Source organism: Poeciliopsis prolifica, unplaced genomic scaffold, assembly GCF_027474105.1.
Source record: "Poeciliopsis prolifica strain line A6 unplaced genomic scaffold, Auburn_PproV2 SCAFFOLD078, whole genome shotgun sequence".
NCBI lineage: Eukaryota > Metazoa > Chordata > Actinopteri > Cyprinodontiformes > Poeciliidae > Poeciliopsis > Poeciliopsis prolifica.
This window is the reverse complement of record NW_026562453.1, coordinates 546,012-568,785: the sequence shown is the minus strand read 5'-3', so window position 1 is coordinate 568,785 and position 22,774 is coordinate 546,012. Positions and strand designations below refer to the sequence as shown.

The window sequence follows — 22,774 nt, the reverse complement described above, 5'->3', positions numbered from 1 at the left end:
TCAAATTAAGTGAATCCAGGCAAATATATCAAACTTAAGTTATTATGGAAAACAAATGTAAATAAAGTAAATCTGAGAAACTTAAATTAATTACATGTATAATGAACTAATTTTTCTTTCACAGTTGAAGCTTCATTCTCGTTTTTTTCGGTCAGAGGCTCAGAAACCAAATTCCAGATCTGCTTCCGCATCCGGAGTGGCATGTCCACTGGTGGTTCTGGTCCAACACGGCCATTTACCAGAACATTTTAGCGCACTTCCTGCTTCCTTCAGCTGGAAAACATTACAGAGATCCAGATTTCATTTTCCAGCAGGATCTGGTACCGACCCACGATACCAGAGGTACCAAAAGCTGAATCCTGGCCCGTTCCACACGGCTGCGAAAACCTTTCCAGGAACCTCAATTTAAGATTTCCATCAGCTTTAAGCCACAATTACCAACTGTTATCTGACAGAACAGCTAAAATACTGAAATCTGATCCAGATCAACTATATTCTGATTTACTGGGAAGCTCCTAGAATGTAAAACGGGGCCTGAACTCTAAAGAGGTCATGGAGGGACAGTAATGGATGAAATATTGAATAGAGAGAGAGGAAAAACTCATTACAAGGTAAAGAAAAACACTTGAGTTAATTTCATGGACTAGTTCAGAGCCAGAACAGGTGACAGAAGGGGAGCTGTCCAATATGCAGGCGGACTGGCCCCCATCAACTCCCTGCGTGTGAATGAAATAAATAAACAATGAATGGTCCACTCTCCTCGCTCGCAGCATCCCATCTCATGCATGGCTGCCAGTGATGGTCTGCTGGGTGTCAGCTTTTATTGGCACGGCACAAAGCAAGTGCCAAGGGTTCGGTGGGCTCGACTCCCCGCCGCAGAGTGTGGATAAAAGCAGAGCAAAATGCCTCAGCAGAGCTCAGAGGCATAGACATGTTGGGCTGGAACGAGGAAGTGCAGTGGAGAGGGGAGGGACTCAGGGCGCAGCTCCATGGGGCCGCCGCGGCGCTGCGACCTTCTGCACATGGAGCCGGGGAGAGTTGGAAGAACTTCATTCTGCAAACTCAAGGAATAGCAGGTAAAGTGACCTCCACCGCGCCTTTTTGTGTTTTTTTTTGTGTGTCGGGCTTCCCGCTGAACTCTCAGGCTGTTGGTGGAGCCAGCAGAGGCGCCTCGGTTCTGAAAGGAACGATGGAAACATTTGAGTCTGGAAAAAGCAGCTTCTCCTGTCAGTTTGGGTGCAGGTGCGCCTCAGCATCAGATCCCGGCTGCCGCCGCTAGTTTTTTTATAAAAGTTCATCTTGTTATAAAACTAGTTACTAAACAGAATCATATTTTAAAACTCAATGTGACGATTTTGTTTTTACTTTTATTTTCCGCGTTGTTCGCCACTAATTTATAGGAAGTAGTGGAAATGTTCCCCTTTTTTCCTATGGGCCTTTTTTCTTTTGGGAATGAGGATAAATTAAATAATTAAACATATAAATTAACTAGATTTTCATCAAAATACTAAAGTCGTGTGTGTGGTTTGGTTTGGGTTCTTGCGCGTTTCCTTATCATTTTAACGCGTTTAACTGCTCATGTAGCGGCACCTGTTGATACAGATGCGTAAACTCCAGATAGTCCAACAGAACATCTCTGAAGTTTCACAGAATAACCAAAACAACTTTTAGATTTTTATCAAAATTTAAAAAATGACATTCTAACTAAATTATGGGTTTAAAAATAAAAGTTAACTTTTCTCTCCTGAAACAGGAAATCAGTCCGCATCGAGCCGCGCTGCGCCGCATCGAGCCGCGCTGCGCCTTATTAAATAATCAATGAATCAAATCATTTTCCCCAAACCTCAAAACTTTGTATGTGTCTCTATTCTCAATTGAACCACATTTTCAGTTCGTTTCGCGTTGGAGGGAAGGAGAAGAAACAGGCGGAACTTTTTACACTCTGAGGTGAAAAGTTGTTCATCGACGCCCAGCAGATATAAAGGAAATGGAGGAAATAAAGTTGTTTTTATCTGCCAAACACTTAGAAAAAAATAGGAAACACTATGCTTTCAGACTTTAAATACAGTAAGCCTGAAATTATTATCTTTACCCTTCAGGTTTGATGCAGGAAAAAAAAGTAATAAATTCTAATTGATTACAAAATAATTAGCAGAAAAAGTTGAAAAATTAATTTTAAATCTAAAAATCTGCTCAGATTTGATAGTACCTTTAATTAAATCTTACTGTAATTGTCGATGATATAATGATGCCAATTTAAAAAAAAGAGAATAAAATAGGTGTGAAGTGAAGGCAGTACCTGCTCAAATGGGGCTTTTTCAAAGCTCACATGGAAAGTGAAGTGCTGCAAAACCTCTCTGCAGATACATCATCTTTCTTGTCAAGAAGAACCAGAAGTGTGTGCATGTGTGTGTGTGTGTGTGTGTGTGTGTGTGTGTGTGTGTGTGTGTTGGTGTGTGTGTGTGTGTGTGTGTTGGGTGGAGGAAGACAGACAGTTATTAAAATGATTGTACTGTCTGAATAGCAGAGTAGTGAAGTGTGTCAGATGCAAATGAAGGAAACTTCTCCTCAGCGCACCTTTGCTTTCCCCTCCACCCTCCATGGGCTCCCAGAACACATCTGCTAACACCCTCTACCCACTTCCACCCATACATTTCATGAATTACTGATGAGAATCTCCATGTGTGTATATATGGAGAACAAAGGTGACTGTTATATCTTAATAACTGGTGGTAATAAAAGGCACGCACGGGAGAGAAAAATTAAATAATTCAGCTTGCCTAGAAAGGGCAAAAAAAGCAAAATAAAGGGGAGAAACATTTAATCAGTTTGGGGAGAAATTTCAAATTTAATTGAAGATAATAAAGTGTTTCTGTGCTGCAGCAATTAGGATTTTATTCTGTTTCCTGAATGCAAAACAGGAAAAGTACATTTTTTCTCCTTCTTGTTTTACTGCTAAGCTTTTCAGATAATTGTAAGTGTAAAACTCTGTAGGTTTTAAGTTGAGTGGAGGCAGTTTTTGCCGCTTTCTCCTGAGTATCCACACTGCGCTGGCGTGGTCCTCAGTATCTGTTAACGGTTTTGTTGTTTTCTCATCTCCACCCTGCTCCCTGGTGTAGCTTTTGCACCTCGCAATGAGCAGACGCATCAAACCAACCCCCCCAAACTCTACCCCCAGTGCTTCACCACCATCCAGCACACACACACACACACACACACACACACACACACACACACACACACACACACACACACACACACACACACACACACACACACAAACATGCAGGAGGAAGACCGAGAATTCTGTCAACCCACAAGCCTCTTCCTGCATCTCCCCACTTGACAAAACTACGACCAGAAACTGTTCCAGTCCCGTTGCGCTTTGTGTCAGAAGTCTTCTCGATGACTTCCACCCCACCAGCACAAATCTTCCACTTGCCCCCACTTTTCTTCAACACTCATCCACCAACACGCATGAGTTCGCTTTGTTTCAGACTGGCAACACTGAACTTGAATTAAAACATTTTGGGTTTTTCAAGGAGGGGAAAGTGGAATTTGAACTTTCCCCTGCCATTTTTTTTTAAATTAAGAAAAGCTGAAGTACAAATGAGACGCTAATAAAATTAGAACAAGTTAAAACTGTCTATCACATGTAAAGAGTGAAAACAGCTTGAAAATAGAGTCACTGGTTCAGCTGCAGAGTTACTTCCTGATTGTTCTACCCGGTAACTTCCTTTCCAAACGCAGAATGTAGGAACTCCATCTTAAGGTTTTTATTTGAGTCAAGATCTTCCCATGAACCCACCCCAAGAATCATCCATGTACCCTGACGAGAACCGAGTCCTGTCTGCAAACTCCTGATGCTGAACACACAAATCATCTGCACCATTGACCTTTGCCCCCGCTCCTCTCCTCCTCTTCCTCCTGTTCTCACACTTGCATCCTGGTTGACATCTGTAGGCGTCGAGCTCCCGACCTGACGCTGAGCGTTGCGACAGAGCGGACCCGGTTCGCTTCCCACTGTTCGTTCCAAATGTGTGGAGCCATCTGTCAGTAAAACAGGAAGGCCTAGGTTCCCCTTCTCCCTTGGGCTTGTTTCGCTATTTTCGGGAGCTTCACTTCTCCCTGTGTGGCTGCTTGGACCGGGCAGCCGCCCCAGCGCGGGCTTCTTGAAGTGGCGGCACTGGGGCCGAGGCTGTCGGGGCCCATCTGCTGCAGGCTTGAGAGCCATCCATTATTAATAGGGCCACGGGCGTTGGTGACTCCTCAGATACTCAGCCCTGGCCAGAGGATCGCTTCTGGATCGCCTCGGCTCGCGCAAAAAAATTAATAAATAAAGAGAACTTCTGTCCCTGGCTGTAAAAGTATTCACTCCCTCTGAACTTTTTTCTTCACATTTGGCCACATTAAACTTCAAAGTGTTGCAAAGCCATTTGAGGTGAAATGTAAAGGAGTGCATAATACTGAAGTGAAAATACTTTTTTAAAATAAAAAACTGAGGCGTTCAACATGCCTTGGTAGCTTAATCTGAGTCAGACTGGATGGAAAGCAACTCTGAACAGCATTTTTTACAATCATGTATCTTTCAGCTTTTCTAAAGCATGAATGTGCTTTGATGTAATCCATTTCAGTTCTTCCAGGGTTTTTATTCCCCTAAAAGCTAAAACTTTTCCACCGGTCTTTATATTTTTCAGACTCTAACAGGTTTTTTCCAGGATTCCTCTCTCATTAACTCCATCAACATTCATATCAACTCACAAAAAAAAGCAGCAGCACCAGTTTCTCATACGAGGAGACGTGTATTTTCAGTTATTGTATTCCTTGATACAGTTCAAAGTTTCTCTCGTTTGACAAGAGAAAATTCTTCCATGGTGTCTTGTCAACTCTGTCTGGTTTTCCAAGCTAAAACCACAGCATGATACTGCCACCACCATGTTTCATGTTTGTTGTGTTTCCTACATGTAAACTTCCTGTTTCTCTCCCAGAGTGCAGGTTAGTAGAGTGCATGGCTAACTGTTGTGTCTGCAGCTCCTCCAGAGTCGCCACAATCCTCCTGGATTTTATTTAGGAGTGTCAGAGTAAAGTGGGGTTGAACATTCATACATTATTTTCCCTCCAACTCACATTTCTACTCTTCTTGATGTTGGTTTCTCACAGGAAATCCTTCTAAAATGTGCAGAAGTTTTTTGCCCGTTCTCCTTTGACTCCTGGCCTTCTCGCGGCCGTCTATCTCTCAGCCGCCTTTCCTTCCTCCCTCTCTGTGATTCTGATGGTGTCTGCGCTCGGGCCGCGGACTCAGCGATGCATGCTCAGTAAATTAGAGAGAACACGAGCGTCGATCAGCCGGGCACGCCGGTTGCCCGCATCCCCCGTGACCCCGAGGCCAGTTAATTTTCTGCTTAATTTTGCGGCAGTCAGTTTGCATCTTTGGATGATTACGTGGCAGGAAATTAACAATAAATAACAAATGTGGTGTGAAAGCCCATTGCCACCGGCGGGCCCCTGCGAGCTGGAGCCGGGGCCACGATGCAGCTCAGCCTCTCTGTCAGGGCTTATAATGAAAACGTCTGTAATTCTTTGTAATGTAACGCGGGGGACGCTGGCTGTGACAAGAGTTATCCTGCTGTGCTGATGGAGTCACACCCTTAACTCCACTCAAGCTGCTTCTAACGTTGAACTTGATTAAACTTATACGCATATACATCTCCTCTGCAGAATACTTGCACCGCATGGAGACCGAAGAGGCCCAGGAAATGGCGCAGATGCCAGGTAAAAGCTCGCCCACCCCATGATTGAAATGTAGCGCACACAGTCGGGACAATAGGCCCACAAACAGCCCCTTTGCATCAGCAGGAGGTAATTTATCTCCTCCTGAGAGTCGTGTCGAGGGGTTGCATGGTGAGTGATGGGTGTTTGCTGGTGTGTGTCTCCCCCCTTCCCCAATCCCAGGCAGGGAGAGCCCCCCAGCCAATGAAGCGTCTGAGGAGGCAGAGGAGCCCATGGCCGTCCCCGAAGACCTGTCAGCCGGTTCCACCCACCAGCAGAACAACCGGGGGGACAAAGGTATGACTGCACCCACAGCCCAACTAAGAAATAAAGAATGACCTGACCTGCAGGGAGTCTAAAAAGTTTACATACCCCTGAGTTGATTGGAAATCACTTAAACTCCAAGGTTAAGCTTCAACATGGCATCTATCGCCTGCAATTCAGCTGAAAAACTCAAAAATCTGTTAACTATGTCCAAGCTTTCTGAGCCAGGGACAAAAACTGAAAATCTTAACTATTGTTGGGCCACAAAATAGTAAAAATAGAAAAATTAATTGTCTTTTTTTATATTTACCTGTTTGACAATCACAATTCACAAAATCCGCATATAGTTAAAGATCAAAAACATAAAATGCATTTAGACTGTTGTCTTATTGGAAGAAAAATGGGCAATTTCCTCATCTGTTGGGTCATCAATTTTGAAAGTTCTTCATTTTGTTGGCCACATTTTTTTACCGTTCTTGACTTGTGGTCTGGGGCCAATCGAGATTCTTTCAAGGGCCACAAATGGTCCCCAGGCCACACTTTGGACACCTCTGATCTACAAACTGATACTTTGCTGAAGCACCTTTTGGTTCAGTTAAACTATTTGAGGTCCATCACATTAATAAGGTATCTCTTCAGGTGGCCCCACATATTTTCAGTCCAAATTAACCTCTGGACTTTGACTAAGCCGTTCCACAACTTCAGTCTTCCTCTTCTGAAGTCAGACTTTGTTGACCTGAATGTGTGTTTGCACTCACAGTGATACTGACAAATAAAAGCCATCTTTATCTACAGATCTTTAACAGAAGCCGAATGCTTTGAGTCAAGACTGACAGAAAAAACAGCCCACAGCATGATGCTGCCACTTCCATCTTTCACTGCTCATCTCGATCACTGTTATGGAAGATTTGAAACTTACATCTTTGTCTAGAAACATGGATGATGCAGGAAACTGTTCTAACAACCAGTACTTGTTGGAACTTGTTCAGATGTATTTCACAGCCCTCTCCTGACTGATACTTTGATTAATTGTTTTGATCCTTTATGGCTTTAACTAATGGATATAGATTCACTGTGATGGCTGTTGAAGGCATGTAAAGATGCTTCAATAATGTATCAGTGTACATGTCTGCAAAAAGATTAGAGGAAATTTTCTTTTTTTTCTGCTAAAAAATTTAATTTTTCAGGTACATGAAACAGATTTTATGTCACATCTAAGGTGAAAAATATTTTCATATGAACTATCAAATTCTTATTTTCTACTGCAGTAGAAACTGGCATTTCAACAGGGGTGTGTAGACTTTTGAGAGCCGCTGTATGTGTGTGATGAAAATGTCCAATGAAGCAGCAAACAAACAGGAGCCAAAAACGTGAAAAACAACAACATTGCAGCAGCATTCCCAGTGCATCCAAATGAAACCACACAGACATGTGAAAATGTCAGGATCAAAAGCAAAACATAAATAAAAATGTTTAACTAAGTTAATCCCATGTAGCTCCATCGGGAGTACACCCGAAACCCCAGGAAAAACTCATTTAGAGATGCAAAGAGACACATTTAGGTCACTGGCAGGAAAGGTGGAGGAAATAGAGACGCCTTTGATCCATGGCATGTCATTAATAACCCCAATCTTAAGGAATACTTAATGTGGCCTTGATTTGAGTTTGTGAACATCAAGCAGGGGAATTTGATGGTGAAAATGGGGATGTAGCAAACTGAAGTCTCCTAACATGGGTGGTTTGTGAAAGAGCAAGAAATATTCATCATTCATGGGTGTCTAAGGAAAAAAACACCTGGAAAGAAGGTGAAGGTTTAAACTCTGTGGGCGTTTAAGTGGAAATGTTTCTGCTTAGGATGGAGAAGAAAATGGCTGTGTTCATCGTGACAGAAAAAAAAGGCTCGTCATGTGCTATCTGCAGCGTTCCACATATCCAGATAACGGCAAAGATTAGCAGCGCGCAGTCAAAAATAAGATGCGAGAGGAAACTGAAATAGGATGTGTAAGAGTTTCCTAAGAAGAACTTGCCATCAGACAGTTTCAACACTCCTGGAGATAAAGAGTTTAGGAGCAGGGCCAAAGCAGAAAGAGATCAGCACATCACTGCACCACAGAGGTCACACACCTGCGCACACACGCACACACACACACACACACGCACACACACACGCATATCTAAATGCATGCTTACTAACAAAGGCTTTCTCTTTGACTTTACCGGTGAGATGTCAGGAAGGGAACTTGACTCAGGCAGGAAATCTCCTTACACTTCGTTCTTTACAAGATCTGCAATTTCTGCTGAAAAATGTCAAAATGTTTAGCTCCAAATGTAGAAGAAAAACGTCAGTTTGTGGAATACATAGATGCATAACGCATATATATTTTTAATCCATGTACATTGGAGTGTGTGTGTATGCGTGCATGTGTGTGTGTGCGTGTGTGTGCGTGTGTGCGTGTGTGTGTGTGTGGGTGTGTGTGCGTGTGTGTGTGTGTGTGTGTGTGTGTGTGTGGGTGTGGGTGTGTGCGTGTGTGTGTGTGCGTGTGTGTGTGTGTGTGTGTGTGCGTGTCTCTGCACAGGGACAGAGAGAAAGAAGGGAAGTGCAAGTATCTGGTACATCTGTGCATGGCTGCCTCTGTGATAAAAGCCAGAATGAGTTAAAATTATCGCCCAGGATCATGTGCTGCTCAGTTCTCTTTAGTGAAAAAAAAAAAAAAACACAACAGGCAAATAGTGGACCGGGGGAGACTAAATGTGGGACAGGGAACCTCAAAGTATCGAAAGCTCGAAACCTCAAAACCCAGGTTGTTTCCTGTTGCAAATAACTATTCACAGTTCGGGATGGAGTTTGTCGGACTGAATAGTCACCGACTGCAAACGCACACAAACAGAAAGGAGGTTTAAAGGTCAAAGTGAGGCCCTTTTCTTATTAGCTTAAAATCAGGAAAAACCTTGAGTTGAAGTTACTCGTCTGCAATCTTCCTGCTGATTTTTTTTGTTCTCTTTCACTTTCTGTGATTCAGATGAAGCCTTTTGCTATTTCAGAGGCATGAGACTGAGAGGGAGACTAGTTCCCGAAAACATGGCTGCAAGTTTTTTTGTCGTGTGTGAGGGGAAAAGTAGGCTGTATTTAGCGTTCCTGCAAATTGAGCTCAATGTGTCGCTGCCGTGGTTTGACACTTGTGGTTCCTCTACCTTGCACACCAAGTTATTTTCAGGCTCTGAGAGAAGCACAGCAACTTCCAGCAGGCGCCCTGCGTCCACGCTACGCCGCTAACATCTCTGTCTGCAGCGAGCCGCTCCTCATATCACAGTTTATCATCTGCTCTGTCAGTAATTTGAGGATCAGCTCGCCCGTATATCAGGTTGTGACTTTTTATTGTTATCTTTTGTATTTGTCTATACTGTGATCTGACACCTGCTTCCCAAAATGAAAAATCAGGATGTGTGATCATGACAAACATAAAATAAAAGCTTTCTTCCTATTCCATATTTAGTCACAACTTCCTCATATCCATGAGACTTGGGCGGCTACCCAGCGCTAAAGGTTCCCTTCTCTACAGTCCAACCGATCATGGCTTCAACATTTTAGCTGCTTTTTTCCATTCAGGTCACCTCAGTTTAGGTTCATTTAATAACCATTTATATCATATCCAACTGGATCTAAATTGCAAAAGTGCTCCCATCCCATAAGATTGTTCACAGGTTGTCATTACATGTGGATTTTACTCCACAAACCAAAACAAAAAGCGTCACTATGGATGATCAACATTGCAGGACAAAACTGCAATGATCAATCAATCAATCAATCAATCAATCAATCAATCAATCAATCAATCAATTGATTGATTGATTGATCTCAGGCTGCTCTGGCCTGCCTGAGAGAAAAAAACAAAAACTTGTGGGTTTTCTGAGAGCTTCATGTTTTGCAACACATGCAGCGCAGTCTACAGAAGAGATGTTTGCCTGATTCTCTTTCATTGATTGAATCAATCAATCAATCAATCAATCAATCAATCAATCAATCAAATTTTATTTGTATAGCACATTTCAGCAAGGCATTTCAAAGTGCTTTACATCATAAACACAAGAACACAAAATCATGCAACATATAATAGACAATACATTGTTACATATTACATTTCAAAAACAATTCTAAACAGGTGTGTTTTTAATTGCAATTTAAAAGAAGTCAGGGTTTCCACTGTTTTACAGTTGTCTGGAAGTTTGTTCCAAAGTTTTGGTACATAGATGCTGAAAGTTGCTTCTCATAATATTTGTCTTAATAAATAGATATTGTTCCTTTAAATTGGACCCTGGTATTTATGGGAAAGCAACAGCAGCACTAATAACTTCCTATTTTAATGGTTCAAAAACCAAATATATCTTAATATGCACAGTGGAAACCGTCTAGTTGCTACCGCAGAAGCTAACATCGACAATCTTCCTTATTTCTGCTGCCGGCGCTTCAGCCAATCACAACCAAGAAAAATTAATGCCACTCCTTGATTGGCTGCTTTTCCAAAAGCCAGTCAACAGCATGTCTAATAGCATTGAGCCTAAATATTTCAACTTTTCGAGTATTTTAGATCTAAAAGATTCCAATGGTGGATTTTCCCCCAAATTATCTGGAGTCAGAAAATCTTCCACAGAAGAATCTGATAATATGAACCACGAATCGCCCCTTTATTTACGTTTCGTAATACACTCACATTTAATGTTTGAGTTATACTTATATTTCAGTTAAATATGCTTTGAAGTTCATGACGTTCCAGTGTGACAAACTTGATCACTTTAAAATCAGCAGGAAGACTTAACATTATCACTGAACTGCTCTGGCCTGCCTGAGAGAAAAAAACAAAAACTTGTGGGTTTTCTGAGAGCTTCATGTTTTGCAACACATGCAGCGCAGTCTACAGAAGAGATGTTTGCCTGATTCTCTTTCACATTCACATTAAGATGTCACAAATTCACAGAACATAACAGAAACTCACTAACGATTAGCGACCTCCTCTTCCACCTTCTTAGTTATATGTTGTATTAAAGGAACAATAGTCAAAATTATATTATTTAATCAAATACTGCTTAGCTGATATAAACATTAGTTTTGTGTTAAATAATTTGTTGAAAGTGAATCCAATGCATAAAGTAAAAGTTAACAGTCTAAGCAGAAACCATCAGGCTAAGCTAACACTAGTTAGCTGTGGAAGCTAGCAGCTAAAACCTGGGAATGTTTATACCAGAAAAACTAATTAATGTTATAAGTAAAGGACACAGCAAAGTACAAAAGGACAAAATATGACTAATTTCTTAGCTAACAATGATCTAACAACAAAAAATGGCTACATTAGCATGCTAACAGTTGGTGAAATGCATGAATTCAACAAAATTTCAAGTGTTTACATAAAATTGATTAAATATAGAATATAAATGAAACCCCGTCAACATGTGTTGCCCCCTAGTAAAGATGTGTTTTAAAAAAAACTTTATACAAATACTTTTTTTGTTATTGCATTACCCTTGTTTCACACTAGAAAGTGTGAGACAAAGTTAAGAAATATGTTTGAAAAAATGAAAAGTAAATATGCAGCAGAAAACTTTATTCACCAATGTTGGACTTCCTATTTCAGTCACATGGAGGCCCACACTGGTGCACTCTTCAAAATGGGAAAGAAAAAAGAACATTCCATTTAACTGCATAAGTTTAGGAAGGACCACCATAAAAATAGGTACTTATCTAAGCTTGTCCACTTTAACAGTTGGAGCAAGAACTAAAAAGTTGGACATTGGAAACAAAGTGCCAAGTTTACCTTGAACATCCATCATAAAGACGATTCAGGATTTGAATCATGGTTATATCTTAACTTCTGCTTTCAAACAACAAACCCTGCAGTTTATGACCTTCAGCTCAGCAGCAGTTGGATTTTGAGCAGTTGGATTCTTTCCAAAGAAAACCAGCAGCAAAAATCAAGGTTGGATGTTTCGGCATGAATTTAAACATGCTTTAAAATGTGGCTGAATTAAAGTTTTCATGCTTCATAGCTGTTGCCTCCAACAGGTACAGAAGAAATTATTAGATGGGTAAATACTTTGTCACATGTTGTTTTTTTCTCCTTTATTTTATCAAATTGTCATTTCAAAATTGCATTTTGCTCAATTTGCAGATTAATTGTGACAAAAAGAGCAAGAAGAGAAGAAATGTGTAAAGGATATAAAAACTTATAGAAACTATATTTGTCCTGATTTTTATATCAGCAGAATCATGGAAACATTTAGTTTGAGAGATTCGTGTCAGGATCCCTTTTCACTCGTAACAAATACAGGAAGTGTGGTTTGCAAAAATAAAAAAAGTAGTCAGAAAGAAGTTTGATGTGCAAAGCAGATAAATAAAGATAAATGCATTACGTGACTTGGTGATCCTTATATTTCACTTCACCTCCTGCCTTCTGTCAGCAGACCTTTATGTTCCCTCTGACTTGTTGCGATAAAAAAAAACTGTTTCAGTTACATGTTGTTTAACAATTCCTTTCCCGTGCTTCCCTTTCTGTCACTTCTCCATAATTCTTGGTATTTCAGTTAGACAGGCCTCTTTCTGAAGCTTCCCCTTTTTCCATAGATTCCTATATTTCATGATTTCCACTTGTTCCTCTTCAGTTGTACAAACAAAGACGGAGGCATGGGGAAATCAGGCTGCCGCTGAGATGTGCAAACCACAAGCTGGCGGCTGTGGACTTGCATGATCCGCCGGTTCTCTCACACATTTCTAAACGCTCTCTGGTGGAAAAAGTGGGAGCAAGCAGTTTATTGCGCAGAATGCTTCTCTTTTTTTCTGACCAGTGGAAAACCACAAATCAAATAAACATTAAAAAATTGCTTTTTCATTTGTATTTTGTCCTCAGAAGTGGTTTGCATTAATGAACCATGCAGAATTAGAGATTTTTGCCAGTTAATCGAGGTTTGTGCCTGCAGTGTCGGTGAGATTGAGAGCTCTCTGTTGCGCTGATAGTTTCTGCCTCAGTCCCTAAAGTTTGACTCTGCTTCCTGTGTCTCTGTTTCCTGTTTATCTGTCATTTGCTTTACCAAAGTGTGATAGTGTTAGATGATCGGCATGTTGCAGCATCTCATCTCTGACATCCTGAAGGCATGCTTTCCAAACTGTGTCCTGACCGACTCACGGGCCGTGCTTCAGCAAGCGGCCTGTTGGTGCGTAGGCTGCAGTCGCCTCACAGAATGCCTGAAATAGGAGGGAAATTCTTGAAGATTTGATGCAGCGCATGGAAACGCCGCAGCCTGACATTATCACAAAGCTGCTGTGGGTTTTTTGTAGCGTAGAGTTGTCGCATATAGACTCGTCTCCAGCTGGAGAAACTGAAATGATGATCAACTAAAGGTAGAGGGATCTCCATATGGTGCTGAAACAATGGAGAGTTTTATTAAAGTTTTCACACCTCCTAAAGATTTTCCAAGATTATAAACAAAGTATCTTATTTGGATCTTATGTGATAGACCAACACAAAGTTGTACAATATTTTAAAATACTAAAATACTTTAGTTAATTCATCCAAGTATCTTCAAAAAATCGTAGATCATGTTGCCGACAGGAAGGATCTCCAGTAGCAGTCAGTCCTGCATTGAATTTGAAGAGGCCTCTGGCTGAAGACTGCAGAGGCCTCTCTGCTGCCTGAATATTAAGGCAGCAGAGATGATATTTCACAGTAACATGTTCTGGATGACGTCATCAGTTGTTAGCAAGCTCTGCTAATCCACCTCATTTGCTTTGGCCACTCTTCTGTAAGTCTCCTTTTGGCCATAGAAAGTCGGGCAGAGAGACGTTTTAGCCAGGATATGATCATTTTCCAACATGATGGATGAACTTCCTCCTTCTGTCCCTCCTCTTCCTCCTTTTCAACTCCTATGGATTTGGGGTCAAAGTTCAGGCACTATTGAAGCTTATAAGATGTTAGTCAGCTGCTAAAAGTTGTAAAATTGATATATTGTTCCAAACTTAAGAAGCATAACTAAACTGAAACTAAAACAGTAAGATTAAGATCCTTGCAGCTGCACAGCATCCAGGACAAAAAGGAATCTGATGAATTTCACTCTAAAAGATGGTGGCAGCAGCATCGTGCTGCAAGTTTGTCCTTTTAAAGCATTAAAGGAAAAATTGATACAGCTAAATACAAAACAACATAGAGTAAGACAGCTTGTTGTTGACGGCCAAAGGAATCGATTAGATCAAACTTTTTCTTTGAATTGATCAGTCAAAGTTTAGATCTGTTACAAAGCTTAGAAATGTTATAAAACTGGTGGAGAAAGACCCCAAAAAATTATGTTTCTGTAAAGCTTTGAGTCTGAAAACAAATGCAAGTTACACTTTGTGTTGGTTTGCCAGATAAAATCCCAGATAAACACACAGAAGTTTGTAATTTCATGAGGTGTAAATACTGTGGCGAGTTTCTGTACATCAGAGCAGGGAGGCGCTCCAGAAATACGACCGGCTGTTTGTTCAATGTGACAGTTCATGTTTTTGAAATACAAGTAATCGCAAACCCACACGGAAACACTGGAGCAAAAATGATGAATAAAAACATTTTTAAAAATTCCTAAAATCAGAAATGTATTATTTTATAAAAGATGTATTTAAAGCAAACAGAAAAAGGGCTTCCAATCACCTGAAATAGACACCAAATACACAAAATATCATGAATTTGTTGAGTTTTAAAGCTGCAGAATTTAACTTTTATAAAAACACGTTTTTTACATATTTGTTAAAAATGTTGCCATGTTGGGACGGTTTGTTATGATCCGTCATAACAAACCGTTATGAAGAAAAGCACCACTCTGTTTCAAAAACAACCAACCAGAGCCAGGAGGCGGGTCTTAGCGCTGTCAATCATTCTCATGTATTTGCTGCTAAATGTGCTAATAGCGGAGAAGCAACTTCTCAGAACAGGAAAACAATTTATCTGCCGTCAGCGGGAGCTATGCTAACTAGCCTTCGCTTTCACAACAGGATCTGCTTGACCGCGCTAAGACCCGCCTCCTGGCTGTGATTGGTTGGTCTAGCCAGTACTGGTAGCACTGGGAGGAGGAAGAGGAGTTGATATGGTGACACCTTCAACAAATATGTAAAAAAAAATTAATAAATTCATGTTTTTTATAAAAGTTACAAACTGCAGCTTTAAGGTTCATTCTGTCAGGACAATGTAAAGATTTACTTGAATAAACCAGAATGCCCATCTTCTAGAGTTTGACATGATAACAGAAGTTTTCTCGTATTCTAAACCGTGGCCCCCCCTTGCCCTCTCTTCCAGCCTGTAACATTAAAGTTGAGGCTCGCAGTGATGAGGAGAGTGGGCTGGCCTGTGACATGATGAATGGCGTGGAGGAGGAGGAGTGCGCAGAAGACTTGCGCGTGGTCGACCCCTCCGGGGCCAAGCTGAACGGCTCACAGCCGAGTCCCGAAGCCAAGGCCTTCTCCTCGGCTGGCGGTATCCGGCTGCCCAACGGGAAGCTCAAGTGCGATATCTGTGGGATAGTTTGCATTGGCCCCAATGTGTTGATGGTGCACAAGCGAAGCCACACCGGTAAGCCGCCTGCAATGTTTCTTGCTCTTCCTCTGCACCCATGTTGACTGTCAGTATGAAAGGGAGAAGACTGTGTGCTGCTGTGGCACTTCCTGTTGTTCAAGAAAAACTCAAAAGCTCTGCACCACATCTGTTTTATTCAAGTAAATACAAAATGTAGCACAGTGCCCTGAACTGAAAATAATAAAAGCATACTTTCAATCTCAAAAACATAATGAGAGCTGCACCAATCAGCCAATCACAAATGGATGATTTTCTCTACAACTCAATTTTTTTCCCAATTTTTTTATTAAATGCATAAAAACTATCATTTTCTATCTGCACCTCATCAAACAGCATTTCTAAATAATGCAATTCAGATAAATTGGAGTTGTAATTCTTTCCCTTTGCAGAAAAATCTGGATCAACAGATGAAAGAAGCAGCAATAATCATCTTCATGTGCAGCTCAAATGTTTAAAAATCTTATTTTTAGGACATTTTTTTTCCTCTTATGTTCTAAAAGAAATCAACACTGATCGATGCATCTCCTCTCCTGTCATGCCTGAAAGATTCTCAGCATCACATTTAACATTCATCACTTTTCACTTAAATTTCTCCTAATAACTGCCTGACAAACACTAATTATCCATTAGTTTCTGAGCCAAAAAAATAAAAAAAATGCACCACCCTGCGTTTAGAAGCAGGATATCTGCTGCAGTTAAATGGAACTGACTTTAAAACGACAATTATCTGGCTGTTAAAAAGTTTTTCAGAAATTCAGAAATGATATGCTATTGTAACGGAGCCAAACCAGTGGTGGGGAACATCTGCGAAAAAGCCACTTAACTGTCAAGCTTTTGAAACTAATGAAACTCAAAATGGAAGAAAGGAACAGTCAACTAATGCAAATGCAGAAGAAAGTACGCTAAGAGATATAATGAAACGGGTCCTATTTAAAAAAGAAAATATTCTCCACTACGTCTTTTGCTCCTGAAATGCATTTTTAATGAATTTCCCTTTATATTTTTGCTGCTTCACTGGCGACTCTTATTTTATGGCGGGCTTTTGAAAGAAAAAAAAGGCCATATTATAACGTCTTCAGAGAATGCCACAACACGCGGAAAGGCTGGATATTGGTTTATTCCAGAGGCGCTGATCAGGAAGACTGGCTCTCAACACAAAGTGTTTCCTTCGCTTTATTCAAATGAGGCTGAATTTGCATGGTTATTTTAGAGACGAAGAAGAGGGGGGGAAAAATGAGATTTTCAGATCAAATTGACCTAAGCAATGGTGCATTACGGAGCTGGCAGGCTGAGTGTGAGAGGCTCATGTTCGATCAGAGCGCCGGGGGGATGAGGGGGACGCGGGGAGATGGAGACCCTCCCGCCGGCTGCTGGATCGCTGTCGGCCTCGGCGACGCTCCATCATCCAGCGTGTTCTGGCGCCCGGGGCGCTTGTAGAGCAGTGACCCTGCACGTCTTTGTGCTTATCCACATGAAAGACATTGAGACAGATAAAAACATACAAGCTGAGCAGCTTGGTTTCTGTTTGGGTGCATTCAAAGTGTCTGCTCTCTGTCTTCAGGCGAGCGGCCGTTCCAGTGCAGCCAGTGCGGCGCCTCCTTCACTCAGAAGGGCAACCTGCTGCGTCACATCAAGCTCCACTCAGGGGAGAAACCCTTCAAGTGTCACCTGTGCAGCTACGCCTGCCGCAGGAGGGACGCCCTCACCGGACACCTGCGCACCCACTCAGGTGAGCATCAACACACACCCACACACACACACACACGCACACACACACACACACGCACGCACGCACGCACGCACACACACACACGGTGGTTGTAGGAAAACTGAGGACAGAGCTGTGGACTTCTGCTGTGGACAAAGTGAGACGTCAGTTCTTTATAAGAGGAAGTTGACAGCATGGCGATATGGTGTCACTTTTTTTCTTTTTTTGCAAATGCTTTGCAGAAGTATGTGCTAATGAAATCGGGTGTAAACATCGCGCTCGCTCTGAACAGTTTAACGGAAGAGAGGAGGGATAACCTGCACGGCTAACAGCCATGCATGTGCAGACGCTCAGCGTTTCTCTGCATTAGGAGAACCAGAAGAGGCGAAGTGTAAAATGTCAGATCTTATCTGGAATGAATCTGTTTTCTGCAGCACATTTTCAGGCGACCACAGGCTGACTGGTACGGATAGAAACGATGAATTTAAATTAAATGACTGCAGTGAAACTACCAAGAAAATGCAAACTAAGGTAGACTTCATCTCTGATTTTATCTCAACCAAAATATATTCAATACAAATTTATTTTAGCTCTTACATTATGTGTTTCAGACAAACTACAAATTCTCCTGGTCAGTTAAATAAAATGTTGATTTGAAAAAGATAAATCAATAAATAAAGTCTAACTTTATATAAAATATTTTATTAAATTTTTCAAAAATGCATATTTATTAATTTTTTACTTTTTTATTTCCCTTTTCGATATAAAGTCAACTTAAATAATGCATTTATTCACTGTATATGTTTAAAGTATTTCATTTTTCTAAACAACTCAATGTAGTTTTTAAATGAAGCATATCTATCATTTTTAAGTTTGACACTAAAAACAATATAAATTAACTAAATAAAAACTGAATTAAAAATGTGAATTGTTTTAATAAACTATTTTCAGAAGTATTTTATTTTAAATTAATTAAATTTTTAAATATTCGGTTTTGTACAAAAATCTACTTTAAACATTTATTTTTTAAGTTTATTTCAATATTTTTTTCATTCGCAAAATAAGTAAATCATATTCATCTAAAACTGGCTTTTTAAAAGAAGCTAAAAAGAAAACTTTACATTTTTTGTAAATTTTTTTTTGGTGAAATTTAAATAAGTAATCATAATTCTTTATTTTAAATAGATACTTGACTATTATTATTTATGTTTTAAAAGACATGTATTATACATATTTGGACACTGCTTTTTTTCTATTAACATATTTAAGAAATAAAGAAACAAGACTGAGAAAAGTCTTTTGTATTAGAGGAGAAATGAAATAATGATATAATTGCATTTTAGGAATTTAATATTTGACTAAGGTTCTCATTCATCGGCATTTAATTCAGATACTTTCAGACAAAATGTGGTTTCGTGAGCACCTTGATAGCCCGTTTTCTGTTTCTTTGATGTATTTCAGTTGGAAAACCGCACAAGTGCGCCTACTGTGGCCGGAGCTACAAGCAGCGCAGCTCCCTGGAGGAGCACAAGGAGCGCTGCCACAACTACCTGCAGTGCATGGGCCTGCAGAACAGCATCTACACAGGTTGGTGGCGCCGAAACGCTCCCCAATGTCCATCCAACTCTGAAACATCATACCAACAACACTGATCTGTCTGAGGGCCTTTATGATCCACATGATGATGACTGGAGGCATATCTGCGTAGGATTGATCCTCTGAATGCATGAGCAAATACCAAGAGCTTCACATGTCAGAACAATCCGCTCTGAGCCCCACACACAGAAAATACATAGGAATACCACCCGGCATGTGTCACTAGGCTCCACCTCATCACCTGATAAGAAAAAAAAGGACCAGTTCAAAATTACTCTGATGTTGAAATCTACTTCTCTGTCTTGCTTTCCAGTAGTAAAGGAAGAAAGCAGCCAGAATGAGCAGAGGGAAGACTTAAGCCAGACGGGATCTGACAGAGCCTTGGTGCTAGACAGACTAGCTAATAATGTAGCTAAGCGTAAGAGCACTATGCCCCAGAAGTTTGTGGGTAAGGGCTGCAATCTGCTTCTTTTGTGTGACTTAAAATGCTTTTACTGTTGTTAGCTAAATAGTTGCAGCTGAAATGTCCTTTATGTTCACCCTGCCACCTCGGCTCTGCACAGTGCATGCATAAAGCCTGTTTGATTATCTAAAACAACTTTTAGATTAACAAGAGGGAACATGAAATACAGGTATGAGACAAGGGTTTTACTGACAACATGAAAACATACAGTGCCAAGCAAAAATAGTCACACATTTTTCACGTTACAATCACATTTAATGTATGAAGAAAGATACTGGAAGTCCAGGTTAAAGGAGACGCAGCAAACATGAAGAAGATGTTCTGGTCGGGTAAGATCAGAAATACTGTCATGTTTTTAGTCTAAATAAACTTTTTATGAATTAAAAACTAGGACATACCAATAAATCGGCCCTAGTAAATTAATTTTGGACATTATTTACATGAGATCTGATCTCATTTAGCTCAGCCTCTGTCCACCAGGTAATGTCTGCACATGTGCAGTTAGCAATAGTCACCGCACTGTAGCCAAATTATTTCATGATTTTGTTGCTATATTTAGAGACTTTTCAGACAAAATAATCTGCATTGGCCAAAATCAGTATCAGCAGTTCAGGCTTTTGTAAAGATCAGTGATTTGCGCCCTAAAAAGCTGAAAAGTCACCCAAAACCAACTATCCCTACCTTAAAACATGGCAGTGGGCTCATCATGCTGTGGGAATGCTCATCTTATTATGCATAGAGTGAAGTACAGAGTGACAGCCTGGAAAAAAAAAACATTTTAGAGGCGGCAAAACACATTAGCTTGGACCTAAAGCCAGTAGAGAATCTGGAATTATGATGCAGAAATTAAGTTTTTGACTGGTACAAAACAAATTATATGAGTTGGAAAAGTAACGCTGGGCATGAGGTAGTGGCAGCATCATGCTGTGGGGATGATTTGGGATATTAGAGGCTGCAAAAGTGAAACAGGAAATAAGTTTCAACTGTAAACATTTGGCAGGTGGTTCTTCATAGTGCTGACCGCAAGAAAAGCCAGAATTATTAGATTAGAACTCATAAAAGGAATTATTTTAGGAAGGAAATATCCGTTATTGTCCTGCAAATGGGGAAATTGAAGCAAGTAGACTCATATAAATAGAATATAAAATATATAAAACAGAATAAGGAGTTTAAATACTGTGCAGTGAGCAACATAAACATGTTGCAAATAAATTGTGTACTCCAGTACAAATGAATGTTAGTTTATTAAAAATGTGTGAAAAAATATCGATTGGCTGATCAGATGCAATCCCTCTAAAACAAAAGGCTTGTGGCGTTAAAAAGGCTGAAAGGTTGTGGCTGCCTTTGCACGGCACTATAAGTCACTTTCTGAGAGCGTTAGGCTCAAGATGTGACTGAATGGCTGGGAGCCGCATGAAGCATCTGCGTCTGTTTCTGACCCACCAGGAGACAAACGTCTGTCGGATCTGTCGTACGACGGCGGGTCGGGAGAACTCATCCAGCCGCACGTCATCGACCAGGCCATCAACAGCGCCATAAGCTACCTGGGGGCGGAGTCTCTGCGGCCGCTGGTCCAGACCTCCCCGGCGCCCTCCGAGGTCGGCCTCGGCGCCATCTACCCGCTGCACAAGCCGGCCTCGGAGGGCCACGTGGGCGCCGTCCTGTCGGCCAAAGACAGCGCGGCCGAGAACCTGCTGCTGCTGTCCAAGTCGGCGCCCAGCGACAAGGACGGCTCGCCCAGCCACAGCGGCCAGGACTCCACCGACACCGAGAGCAACAACGAGGACCGGACGGGCGCGGCCACCGGCCTCATCTACCTGACCAACCACATGGGCATGAGGAACGGCGTGCTGCCGCTGGTCAAGGAGGAGCAGCAGAGGTACGACGCCATCAGGGAGGTGGCCGCCGACGGCTTCAAGGTGGTGACGGCGGACGGCGAGCAGGTGAGAGCGTACCGCTGCGAGCCGTGCCGCGTACTCTTTCTGGACCACGTCATGTACACCATTCACATGGGCTGCCACGACCACAGAGACCCCTTCGAGTGCAACATCTGCGGCCACCGGAGTCAAGACCGCTACGAGTTCTCGTCTCACATAACCCGCGGAGAGCATCGCTGATGAGCGCCCCCTTCAGTCCACACTGCAAAAACACAACATATTACATTTGGTCTACTACCTTCTCGTGGATATACCGCAATTCCCATTTCAGACAAGAATATCAGTATCGGACAGAATCGGGATCGGCAGGTCAGGCTTTTTAAAATCGCGATTGGCCAGAAGTTTTGTTTTATTTCAAAGAAATTGGAGAAAAATACTTTGTAAAATTTAGTGTTTTTGCAGTGCAAAAAAGACAAAGCAAATACCATAAAAACCAAACATCTGCAATAAAGGTGTTGAAATACATGATGTAAAATACACTCCTAATGTCTGGGAGTTTTTAAACCATGTTGCATGTTTGTTGATATATAAATATATGAAAAACTTCTCTTTTTTTATTGTTTTAAATAAAATGTTTCCGAAAACATGAACAACTGTTGTAGAAAATGCAGCCAAAAATATAAAGGGACCTTTTTCTTTTTATTAAAATGAACAAGACTTGCACCAAAATAAAAAAAGAACAAAGAATCAGTGCAAACAAAACACAGCTAACTGGAGGTAAATACAATCAGCAAAAGGTGAACCCAGAGTCCTGTAAAATGTCTCAAGCCGTCACCTTTTGCTCGTCTTTGTGGGATTATTTATAAAACATTTTCATGCTTGTCTGTTTTTTTATATTTATTACAGTGATTGATGTTTTGTGTAATAGAGTAGCATCTTTTTTCTGTTCAGCTGTACTAAAAATGTGTGTGAGAGGAATTTGTGTCTGCTGCTGGAGGCTGTTCATGTAAAGGATGGAGATCTGCTGTATCGGAAACTTAGTTAAGTTACCATCGTCTGGAGAGAGGGTTACGCTTTCAAGATGTCAATAAAGGATATTTTATATATGCACACAGAGTGGCTAAGTTTTCTGTTTGTAAATGTCAAAACGTTTAAAGTCAAACATAAATGATTGGTGGAGTTTGGCTCTCAAACTTCTCCTGAAATAATTAAGTGTGGATGTCATTCAAGACGCCGCGCAGTTCAGAGCTGTCAAATAAAATTCAATTAGACCGAATGACTGACGTCCAAGTCAAGAAATGAACACAAGGGGCTGAAGGAAAATTATTAGATAGATGGAAATAAATGAAAACTCCTCATAATTAAAGTAGTGTGTTTTTACAGAGCCTTCAAGACTTCCTATAACATCCATCATTTTCTATGTTTTTATTTGATAAACTACCAAAATCCAGATAAATCTCAGTCATTTAAAATACAAGGAAAAAGTTAATTTATTAAGATATTTTTGATT

The 22,774-nt window shown here is 40.9% G+C and overlaps 1 protein-coding gene across 7 annotated transcripts; it reads left to right on the top strand.

Moving 5' to 3' along the window:
- Nucleotides 1-427: 427 nt before the first annotated feature.
- Nucleotides 428-22,374, top strand: ikzf1 (IKAROS family zinc finger 1 (Ikaros)). 7 transcript variants are annotated; one of them, XM_055021677.1, is made up of 8 exons: nucleotides 428-1,076; nucleotides 5,719-5,772; nucleotides 5,953-6,066; nucleotides 15,345-15,617; nucleotides 17,182-17,349; nucleotides 18,790-18,915; nucleotides 19,238-19,372; nucleotides 20,834-22,374. In XM_055021677.1, the coding sequence occupies exons 1-8, from the start codon at nucleotides 932-934 to the stop codon at nucleotides 21,502-21,504; spliced, it is 1,686 nt and encodes a 561-aa protein (XP_054877652.1). In that variant the 5' UTR covers nucleotides 428-931; the 3' UTR covers nucleotides 21,505-22,374. The 7 variants fall into 7 exon arrangements, with proteins under 7 accessions (XP_054877652.1, XP_054877650.1, XP_054877654.1 ...); XM_055021675.1 differs by having other exon boundaries at nucleotides 948-1,076; nucleotides 19,241-19,372; XM_055021679.1 differs by lacking the exon at nucleotides 15,345-15,617 and having other exon boundaries at nucleotides 948-1,076; nucleotides 19,241-19,372.
- Nucleotides 22,375-22,774: the final 400 nt, after the last annotated feature.